The sequence below is a fragment of the Petromyzon marinus genome, chromosome 51 (assembly GCF_048934315.1).
Source record: "Petromyzon marinus isolate PM22_M1 ecotype Great Lakes invasive population chromosome 51, UKy_Petmar_22M1.pri1.0, whole genome shotgun sequence".
Classification (NCBI taxonomy): domain Eukaryota; kingdom Metazoa; phylum Chordata; class Hyperoartia; order Petromyzontiformes; family Petromyzontidae; genus Petromyzon; species Petromyzon marinus.
The window spans coordinates 9,339,602-9,351,112 of record NC_133717.1 but is presented as its reverse complement, the minus strand read 5'-3'; the positions used below and the strand labels follow the sequence as shown (position 1 = coordinate 9,351,112).

At 50.0% G+C, this 11,511-nt stretch overlaps 1 protein-coding gene across 9 annotated transcripts in view; it reads right to left on the bottom strand.

Annotated features, from left to right (window-relative positions):
- Window positions 1-11,511, bottom strand: part of LOC116953300 (synaptotagmin-like protein 1) — an 84,139-nt gene that overhangs the window by 38,390 nt on the left and 34,238 nt on the right. For 5 of the 9 annotated variants that reach the window (XM_076074947.1, XM_076074945.1, XM_076074949.1 and 2 more), the window contains exons 4-8: window positions 8,143-8,230; window positions 6,202-6,246; window positions 2,924-2,999; window positions 2,628-2,706; window positions 72-1,829 (exon numbers count right to left, since the gene is read on the bottom strand). In XM_076074947.1, the coding sequence (XP_075931062.1) occupies window positions 72-1,829; window positions 2,628-2,706; window positions 2,924-2,999; window positions 6,202-6,246; window positions 8,143-8,230 (2,046 nt within the window). The remainder of the gene's footprint in view (window positions 1-71; window positions 1,830-2,627; window positions 2,707-2,923; window positions 3,000-6,201; window positions 6,247-8,142; window positions 8,231-11,511) is intronic. The other 4 variants (XM_076074948.1, XM_076074950.1, XM_076074953.1 and 1 more) reach the window with 2 other exon arrangements.

Genomic DNA, 11,511 nt, shown 5'->3' with positions numbered 1-11,511 from the left:
ACACCTCCCCGTGAGTCACCACCGCATCCGGGCTTGTAGAGATGCCACCATGCTCGAGACCCTTCTCTTACCAGTGTGCTCGAGGGAGGAGGGTTGTGATTGTGCGGTGGGCATCTTGCTCCGCCAACCTTCTTCGTCAGAGTCTGACGAAGAAGGCACGGCACCTGCGTCGTCAATCGGTTTGAAAGCATCCGTGCCCCTGCCATCCGCCTGCCGACTCGGTTCCTTCAGCGGCTCGGCCGCAAACGTCTTCTGCCGAACTCCTCCTGCCCGGTCGATGCGCCGCTGTTCATCGTCGTCGTCGTTGCCGTCCGAGTTGTCATCGGCATCTGGGTCGTCGCGCCTGGATGTTTTGGTTGAAGATGGTGGTGGTTTCTGGATTTCTGTTCTGCCGTCATGCCGTGGCTTCTTTGAAGAGTCAGTTGGCACTCTCTCTTGAACGGTGCTGCCAATATCATCCTTCATGCCTGGTTTTGCTGGCTTTCTTAAGCCAGCAGGTTCTGAGTATGGCAATTCATTTTCGTCGTCTTCAGCCAACAAATCTGCTGATCTAGCTACCTTTGGCTGCATTTGCACGCTGGTTGATTTCAATGATGGCAATTGATTTTCATTGGTGCCACCCTTCAAATTTGAAACAGCATCTTTTGGCTGCTTTTGCATGCTGGTAAATTTCAATGATGAAAATTCATCTTCACTGTCTTCGTCCAAGAGATCTTCTGATTTATTATTCACTTTCGGCTGTCTTTGCAGGCCAGCAGGGTCGAGCGATTGTGGCAATTTTAGCTCAGCATCTTCGGCCCAAAAATCGTCAGACGCCGCCGTTTTAAGGTGGCGGTTTCGCGATGACAGTTCATGTTCGGGCTCCTCAACGAACAGGTCTTCGGATTGCTTTGTGAATGGGTTACTCTTGTACGCTGGGTCGTCCATACCAAAGTCTTTAAAGAGGTCGTCGCCCGCCATCTCATCGTTCATGAACGGATTTGTGCTAGAAGTGCCAGCATTTTTCAACGTGTTCTCCTCCGTCTCTTTGTCTCCTTCTTCATCCTCCTCCTCCTCACTCGAATTGCTTTCATCGCTGTTATCCAGGTTTCCCTCGCCGGTGTACCCCGGGGAGTTGAAATCAGTCTCCACCTCCACGTGCTGAATGTTCGAGTTGAATCGCACGTGCCTGCCTTCCAGGTCCTCGGTGCTGCCCTGCGAGTCTTCGTTCGCACTCTTGCTCTTCTCGTGCATTACTTCCGGAGTGAGGCGGACGTCGCTTATCGCCTTCGTCAGCCGACTCTTCGGTGACGCGTCCAGACTCGAGTCAGAACTCGACATGGAGGAGCGCTTCAGGATTCCGCGAGGACCGGCACCGTCCTCAGACTCGTCGATCAGCGAGTCCAACGAGCCACTCAGTTTGACGGCCGGCCTTTTGACTCCGCTCACGTCGCCCGCGCCGTTCTGCGCGGCGAGTTCGGGCGGCGGGGGCGCGTCACCCCCCCATTTGATCGCGCTTTTCACGGGGGTCTGACGCGCGCTCGGCTTCACGGTCTCTTCCAACGCGCGGCCGTTGACCTCCGGCCGAGCCGTTCGCGCCCGGGGAACGGGCGGCGCTGCCGCCGCCGCCGCCGCCGCCGCCGTTCGCTCTCCGAGTCCGGATTTCGTCGATTCGGTCGATTCGGTGCTCCCCTTGCCGATCGGCGTGGCTTCCGGTGACCCCGATGAAACGTCGGCGCCCTCCACCGGCGCGACGTCCACGTTAAGCAACGTTTGCACCTCGGCCACGTCGGTGGCGTCGATCAACTTGGCCAGAGCTGCCAGTGTCTGAGGTTTCGCTTCCACGTCTGCTGCGAATATAACGAAAATAGAATATGTAGCGTGTATCTAAATTGTGTGACGAAGGTGTAAATCACCCGTGAGTCTAATGAAGGTGAAAATATATTACCCTTTGCTCTGCACCAATATCCATTAAACTTTCTTTTTTTATTTATACTTTGATTATTGCCAATTCTCAAAGCTGTCTTTACCGCAGGTTGAAATATGTCACGCCGCCGTGAAATACAATCAGTGCATTTGCTCATTATATTAAAAGGGCCACAAATAATGATTCAGCAGCGTTATGTTTTGATGAGTTATGACGCCGCTCGCATGCACTTGGCTCAAACAGGGCCCCCTCTAATGGGTCCTGTGACCGTGCTCTACGTATCACTGGGTTTCCGCGGTTCTAGATGGCACTTGCATTGCAAATTCAGCCACCGTCTCTTCATTCTTTTTCATTATCCATATATATTAGACGAATCATAAATGACAGTTAAGAGGAATTTAAGCCATTACTCCATTAATGTTTGACTTCTAATTTACGTGCGCTGCTCGACACGCCTCGAGGGCCACGCGCAGTAGGAAGGACTCATCCATCCGTGCGGCCGATGCGACTAATTAAATTTCCGCGAGCAGAATTAAAATGGACGGACAGCATCCCGCCGTGGAAAAAAATATATAACGCATTTCAGGATTGCTCAAGAAAAGAGGAAGGATGGAAGTGCAGCCATTTAGATAGAGTCGGAGGTGAGGGATTAGTTGCTGATGGTTGGGAACACCAAACAGTGAGGATGGTAACCACGTGAGAAAGGACTTTCCCTTCTTACCAGGTTTGACATCAGGCTCATTTTCCACCTCATCAGACTCGAAGCTCGAGTTCTTTGTCGATGACGAAGTGCCTTGTTCCTGAATCAAGATAAGATGTAAAAGAGAAAAAAAACCCTCCGTTAAAAAAAATTAATTGTAAAAAAAAAAAATCTACGCACCGTACGCCCTTTACTTAGAAAACGTGCGCTTGGCAGCATCGGAGGGAGCTCGGAGAGGTTGCAACCCCCGTGTATTGATCCGAAGGATCGATGGCTGTGCGCGACCCACTTCCTGCGGTGGCGAGCAGGAGACTTACTTTGTTTGCGGAGGTCCCGCCGAGCGCAGGCGTTTGGTTCAGGCTCGATTTCGACGTGGAACGTATCCCCTCGGACCTGGCCAAGACGTTGGAAAAACAGGTTCCGCGGTTACAAAACGTGTACGAAGTGAACCAAGCCCCATGACTAAATCGCCAGAAATGTGCCCGGTCGTGTCAGATCTCAGAAGCCGAGTTGGGTTTTTGTGGGGGCGGCGGGGGCCTGGATAGTTGCTAGGTGATCTGGATGGGTGACAGAGCGTGCACAATTAGGTTTGCTCTATGTTGCAGGGCAACGTCGTCGGCAGCAAAGGGCAGTGCAGCAAAATCCACTGTGGTACTGCACTGTGCCCTCACGTCTATGTTCCCCTACGTTTAAATGTAGGCGAAGCCCTCATCCAGCAGTGAATTGACTGCACGTGTACAAGCACAACACCAAAACCAAATTCGAGCACTTTCCCCCTACCAACGATGAGCTCCAATAAGGATAAAGCTGGTATATAGTTGCATTGTTAATGTTCTGCTGCCAAAATGAAAAAAAAATCCACCAGCTGGTGGCTATCACAGGGCCGTGCGCAGAATACTGGTGATGTCATCATTATTATTACTGTGCATGTTGTCCCAGGAAAGCCTCTCAGAATCTTGACACTTTTTTCAGGAGGTTCTTGCCAAGTTATTGCAAGTAGGGATGGGGCAATGATCGATTTGTATATTCCATTTGAGTAATTTGGCATCTTGACAAGCAAAGCATGCTGGGATTCTTGTTATGTATTGTGATTTAAGTTCTCTCTTTTGCATTTAATATTGTTCCTAGCGTACTCATTTTCAGCCCCTTTCTCAATCCGTTGCCCGGTGAAGGCCTCTTTATGCCGTTTCGCTCATGGGGGTTTGACCATCCTTCACCCTGTTGGTCAGTGCGGTTCAGACTCCACTCACCACTGATGTTGGCTGTAGCCAGGAATCAAAACTCCGGTGGGCCGGGTTCATAACACCAACAATAACTGTCGTTCGCCACTAAGTGGTGCTTGTCAGGCTAGGTGCACCTTGAGCGATGTACACTGACCAGTGCACCGCCACTGCTGCACACTCATATTATTACAAAACGTATACCGAAAACATTGGTGACTGCTCTAAAGCGTTTAATACGAGTCCAGAATGTAATCCAGTACAAGCTAATCCTTACAATAGCCTTGCCAAGTAAATGTTGAAACCTATATGAATACACCCATTATTCAAAGTCATACCCATGGCCGGGTCCAGGGAACATATTTGCATAGCCGTGCACGTACGATTTATTTCGGTCACCCTTGCATAAAATACTTTTCTTAGTGGCTTTTCATCTAGTTTAAATTAAGTCTGTTGTTGTTATTATTGTGGACAGCGGTGGTGCAGTGGTTTTAGCGCACTGCGCGATAAACCTGACAATGTGAGTTCGATTCCCAGCCCACGTCGGACGCGAGTGGAGAGTGATGACTGAAACCGGTTAATGGTAGACTCGCCGGCATCAGGCGGGCCATTGGCCATCGTGGTGGCGTATGGTCCAACAAACAATCCTACCCCATGACTGACATGGCAAGTGTGAGTGGATTTACCAAGTAGTTGTCAATTATTATGAAAATAAAATTGTTATTAAAAGCATTAATCAAGTGAATTTATACAGATTGTATATCTTTTTATTTTTTATCTTAACAAGGCTAGGCTATTTACTTGAAATGTGAAACTGCGTTGATGCATCCCGTGTGCAGTTGTGTTCATACTCGGGCACTCTGCCCGGATGTGGATGACAAACCGACAGGTTTTATTTATTTTTATATTTTTGAAGTGAACCAAACACCCTTGGCCCTCCCGTGACAACACATGGCACACATGTAGACGCTGGCAAACACGCGGAACACCTTACAACAATGCCTCCCACTTGCGCGTGACACCACGTTTGACTTTTTGTTGTTCATGCTCTACGAAGCCACGTTTATTCGAATAACAAAATATACCATCGTAGAAGGGAACAAGATGTACTACGCCCAGCTGGTTTTACAAGCGGTGCAGACAGATACGTGTGTGTACCTCGTTTTCGCTTTGGTTAATTGTAATTATTATTGCGCTCGTTAAGCCAGGAAAGCCTCACGCTGGGCCTCAAGACTTTGTCAGGCGGTGTCCTGCCAAGTTTTCATAGTGGGATTGGAATGGTGCTCAGCATAATTCCAGTTGAGTTACTTTGCAGGTATTTTTTTTTCTTCCAACAACGAGATTGTTGGCCATTAAAATATACATTGTGTGTTTTGATTTACATGTGGGACGGAATCGGAGAGAGCACGGAGTCAAATTGATGCACAACAAGGGGGTGTGGCGGGGGGGGGAACGTACAAACTCCACGCAGAGAGGCACCCGAGTAAGAAATTTAATCTAGGCCTCCTTCTTGCTGTGAGGCATTGGTGTTGCCATTGGGCCCGCCACCCTGCCCCCGCCCCGTCTTTAACCCTCACACTGTGCTGTAAAATGCAAGCATTGCCCAAGAGTTTACAGGTCTTGCGTTGGTTCAACTGCAATAAAATTCCAATCGTTAAACGAAAATGAAACCCAGTTGTGCGGGACGGGAAAAAAAGTTTCTGGTGTTTTGGAAACTTTTTTTTGGTTTTCCCGTCGTGAACGCACAGCAAGAGTTGCACCGTTTACGGACATTTCACGGCCTTCCACACACGGCACAACATTTTGTGCGTTGTGGAGACGTTGCGCTTTCTGGGCTGCTGCGCTAAATGCTTCTCTTGCGATGGTTTTTCTCATCGATTATATTCCCTTAATTATTGTTGCCAGTACAGTATTTAGGCAAACTAAATGGTCCCCATGGTGTAGAAGTGGGGGGGGGGGGGGGGTCTTTACACATAAAAGGTTGCCAGAGGCAGACTTGGCAGCAGTGAGCGCACCGGTGTGCCGAGGAGTCCTCATGGAGGACAAAACCAGTCTTCTCCAATCGGTCTGACAATCTCACTTGCTGCCGGTCCGCTCGGTGATATTTCGCCAAAATTGATTGATGGCCGCTTTTGATAAGATGACTACACAATGCAGTGTCCCCAAAAACCACTGGTTTTAGCATAACACTGAGAAAGCGTTTTATTTTGTATACGCTTGGCGCACATTCTTACGCATGAGGTAGAACTCCAGGAGGTCTCACTGAAGCAACGTGGCCATGCCTGCAGGGCAGGGGACTGGGTTTATATGAATTGCAGCTTGGCCCTGTGTGTGTGTGTGCACATTCCACTAGAAATATTCAAGAAATGTTGTACCTCTTTGAAGGTCGAGGAACGCCTGCCTCTGTGGGTCCAGCAGAGCTGGAATGGGGAAAAAAAAAGAGGTGGAAGAGAAATTAAGATCTGGGTTATTTCGGAAATCACAGTAAATCCAAACGGCAATCCACAATGCCACTCGGGTGCAGCAGTGGGAGAGTGATTAGCGCGCTGTGATTTGAACGGAGCGACTTAGGATGGATTTCCGGCTAAGGCGAAAAAAATAAAATCAGTTCGAAATTAGATCGTAATAAGCATTCGAAGTCAATTAACATGAACACTCGAATTCATCTCTGCCATCTCCATCTTGTCTGCAGCTCTCTTCTCTCAGAATCAGCATCTGCATTGAGACTGCAGGAGGAATCCGATGAGCCATGAAGCTCTTCTGCACAGATGTCCAGTGTGGGCGCGTCATCTACGTTTCTCGTCCCTGCAGCTCTTTCATTCCACTACATTTCCGTCTCGTGCGTATCTCCTTGTCACCCGAATAAAATCTCCATCGCATCTGTTCTGTCATATCAATTAATAATAATAATTGAACCAGGCCCACCCCCCCCCCCCCCCCCCCCCACCGCAGTAGTGGGCCAACACTGCCGCCGGCTTCCTTCCCACGTCCGCAGTGGAGGCCCGCACCGAATAAGCGACCCCCTTCCTCCCCTCGTCTCTCTCCCCCTCCCACCCTCCCGTCCCTTTTTTTTTCACATCCATAGTTATCGTCCCCCCCTCCCCCCACCACTCTTTTCCCCTCCCCATAAAAAAAAATCGTTCGCGCCCTCGCTAGCGGTTCCCCGCCGCGCCCGGGTGGGTGTGGCGGTGGAGCCCAGTCCTCCGCTTTCAACTAGGCCCTGTCGCGCCAAACTCGCCAAACGCGCAAAAATGTTGTTCGCAACCTTTTTGCCTCCCACCCCCAATCTGTGATCGCTCGCGCGCGCGCGAGCGAGCGCTTTGTGCCGAGCTCACGTTGTAAAGTGTAAAAAACTAAAAAAATAAATTAAAATAAAAACCTCCTCTCTCTCCCCGAGGCTCGTCGACGTGTGCGCACCGCGGGCCGGTTCGTGTGTCACATTTTGATTATTAAAAGAATCGCTTTGGGGCCGCCACGCGTGAATATTCACACCGCTACTGATTTGGCTCTGGCGCGATAGTGAGAAAACGCTGGCAAAATGATGGCACCCATTAACTGCTGCCATGTCCCATTTTATTTGATAGGGATGGAATAATAAAATAAAATAATAATAATAATAATAATAAAAAGCGAACGCGTTACGGTGAGTGTTTGCGGGGAGACCTGGCAATTAATGGGCTGCCTTACAATCTACATTGTCGTCATCATAATCATAATTTGCCCGTGTAATGAAAGTGGGGGAGTGGGGAAATGCATTGGTGCGTCGTGGTGGCGAGATGGTAACTCCCTTTCCTGGTATACAGGAGGTCGGGGGCTCCATCCCAACCCTGAGACATGTTTATTTGGAGTTTGTGCGTCTCTCTCCCCGGGGTCACGTGGATTATTCCCCAGGTCCTCTGATTTTTCCCTTCGACACTTAGATTCAACGTCACGCGTTTACAGTGATTTGGCTGCTATAAATTTCCGCACGACGAGTAGCCGCTTCGTTGAGCCATCATTGGGTAACGGCCAGGTCGCTTCCGAAAAAAATTGTTACATGTGTATCTCGGTGGGGCCTGACCCGGTAAAATAGGAAAAAAAGTTTATAGTATCTTATTTTAGGAGCGCAACAGGCCCGCGCCCGGGTGTGGACGCGACCGTAGCGAACCGCCAGAGGGGAAACAGGTAGCATGGCGGTTTAGCCGAAGCGAAATGCCAGGGCAGCCGCCTCTCGGGGAATGTGGGGTGGAGCGCCGGGGTGGAGGGGTGGAGCGCTGGCACCGCCGCCACTAACGCCGCCGCCGCGTGTGTGTGTGTGTGGCGCCGATCGCGATCACCTCTCGCTTGCGATGCAGTCCTCCAGCTGCAGGGACTTGTGCTTGTTCTCTTTGTCCTCTCTGTCTCTGCTGTGCGCTTTGCCCCTATCTGCAAAACAAAAAGAGTAATTGGTTAATAATCTTAATAAAAAGGTATTGGAGGGGGGGGGGGGGTAGCAGGTAAAGGTGCAGCCCTGCAACGGCTTGACTCACGCCACTGCTGGTGGAAGGGCCTCCACTGAGGGGAGCGCAAGAAAGCCCTCCGTAGAGGGTACTTAGGCCTACTCTTCCACGCGGCGTTGCGACAGCCGTGTACAAATGATCTACTGTGTGGTATGGAAATGGGAGAACGTTCAAATAATTTCCAGAGCAAGCTGCTGAGAAAGCTGGAGTGAACCGAAGGCGCTTTTATCCTAGCTTCATGCATTAACCATGCAACAGAGTTAAATGCAGTGATGCGAGGGGTGAGTGGAATGAATAATAAAGCAATTAGTGCGAGTGTGCGTACTTTTAATGGCTCATTCTCGAGCATCTTGTCGTTTAGATCGATTGGAATTCTTTATTTAACCAGGGGATGAAATACACCCATTGGAGCACGTGAAATTGCACTGCCTCCTTTGGCAAGGGGCGACCTGGGTCACAAGCAGGACATTTTACATTCAGCATATCTATTCGAACATTAACGATAATTTAATTTTAAAAAAGATGTCAACGAAAATAAGCACACGATGGTGAATTGCAGTTAAACTCTTTCAACGTGTGTTTTCTTGTGGCAAATAGGAGGCAAATGCAGCAAAATGGCAAACACGTCAGGGGGATGTCAACAAATAGGCAGAAGGCAGCCGGGAACGCATTGAAACAAACATCCCGGCAATATTGTGCATAGAGTTGGGTGCCACTAAAGTTTGTTATTTGCAAAGGTCACGCTTCCTGGTTTTACACGTTTGCCCGTTTAAAAGACCGTCGACCAATATTTACTCGAGTAATAATCTTTTTGATTTAAAGCTTTCGTGACTGCAAGTGCTTTTCACACCTGATGACGATTGCACGCGTTGCAATCGAAACGTCGTGGTAATTTTATTGTTTTGTATTTTCATCATTTTATTGCTTCCCTTCTACGCGACCTTACCGAAAGAACCAAAAATAGTAATATAACCTTATTACGATGCAAGAAAAGCTCCCCGGAAATTATGCATCCACTCTGGCAACCGACGAGGGTTTGCAAAAATCACGAACCGAGAGGTGCGCAAAGCAACGCGGGGCGGCGAAGGCGCGCGCGAGGAATTACACAGTTGCTGGAGAGGGGAAACAACAACGCGCCGGTGAATCAAACGCAAAAACGGGAAGGCGGCACATTGACTGGCAAGGAAAAAAATTTGAGCAAGAGAGAGAGAGAGAGAGGAAAAAAAAAGATGCGACAGTGCGCCGGCACAGCGGGTACGCGCAAGCGCACAACAACGGAGACTCGAAGCACTCGGGCAAAAACAGCGATCTCACCTTCCTTTGAGATCACAGTTCTCTTGACAAATGCGATGAGCTCTTGTGTAAGCAAATTAAATTGGCAGAAAACATGGCTGAACTTTTTTTTTCCCCAATTGTTTTTTTTGTTACCAGGTAAGAGGGCCCAACCGAGCTATGCAGCTCGTTTTCAGAAGTGACCTGGCCATCAAAAATGCTAGCTCAACGGAAGTGGCTCATCATATGGACATGCATAGCAGCTAAGTACTCTAAAAGGCGTGTTCGTCTAAGCGCGGTTGGAATAGCCGCCGGAAATGGATGAAAATCCACACGACCATGGGGAGAAATCCAAACAAACTCCAAATAGACAGGCGTCAGGGTCAGGATCGAAACCTACAACCTCCTGTATACCAGGCACCCGGCGAGATGGGATGCAAGGCGCGACGGACGAGGCTGGTGACAGAACAGCAGTCGAAGGGTGGGGAAAAAAAACGTGTCCGAGACATTGACCAACGTGGAGACGGAGCAAAGAGATTGTCTCATGTGCATGAGCGAGATGGATCGTGGCATCGCAAAGCCATGAGCAATGGCGACGATGTGGATCAGTCTTCATCCAGCAGCGGACGGACCATAGCTCACGATGAACACGATGGGATTCGTATGCAAGCCATCGCTCACCGCTACAGCTTCGTCGGACGCTTCCCAAATTAAAACCGTGTGGCGTGCAAATAGCCACATTTGCATGCCTCGGCTCAGTCATTCAAGTGAAATATGTGCGCTTTCAAGTTCTTCATGCTCGTGCTTGAGTTACAATAGAGAAGTGGAGGAGTGGGGGGGGGGGAGGGAGGGTATTCACCCCGTCTCATGGAAGGGATTTAAACCTGGGGACATGGGGGCAGTCGAAATTGGCACTAAGCTAGTTTTCTTTTTCTTCTTCCAGCCACGACCTGGCAAGTTCGGTCAAGATCCATCCTGCCGCCAAAAGACAAGAATAGCTCGCGGGCTCGGCCTGCATCGAATAGCCGTCTCCCTCTCTGGGCGCGGCCGCGTGAAGCGTCCGGCCGATGGCACGGATTCACCAGAGCGTAAACGGGGCTCCTGACTCGGCCCGCACCGCCAGCGCGGGGGGGTGGGGGGCGGGCATGGGGCCGCTCGATAGTTGCCACCCTGCGTGGAGAGCACAGACAGACGTGGAGGGGAGAGCAGCTGCACGGAGAGTGCAGCGATGGATGTTGCTGCACTGGCCGACGCCGCTCGATGTCGGCCAAGTAGCAGCGGCCTATGGGAAACCCGTCTGTGCACAGTCGTCCACCAGGCTGAACCCCCCCCATTGCTTGCATTCAAAGATATCCTGACGAAATCGGGCACGTGCCTCGGGTCTTGGCGGGAGGCTATACGTAAATACACGCGGTCGCGTACGCGACACGCCAACTATACGGGAAGCTGTCATGTCACCTGTAAACTCCTCCCCCCTCTTGCCCCCTTCCTCTCCCCCTTCATTAACCAACGCGAGGCAGGCACCCTGACTGACTGGGGAAGCTACGTGCGGATGTGAAGGTTAATGTCTCAATGTCCCTCAATGGCCATAGGTTTCTGGCAGTTGAAAGAGTCCCCCACCCCGACCTAGCTAGCTATGTCATCACTCCAACGTCGCCAATGAGGGTTGCTGTGGTATGGTCAATACCACGAAATATAATCTACGGTGAGATCATTTTAGAAAAATTATTGACCATCGTATTGTGATTATTCTATTCGCCCTCCGCCCCACCACCCGCATCCCGTGCCCTCCCCGCTCGACAACTTTTTTTTTAATGAAAGTTGACAATAAATGTCCCTACAAACAAAAAAAATAACCATCGGCCACTAAAATTAGTGCTCTGCCAAACGTTTTAAGGAGCCATTGAGGGCATTGTGGATTTACGACATCGTCAC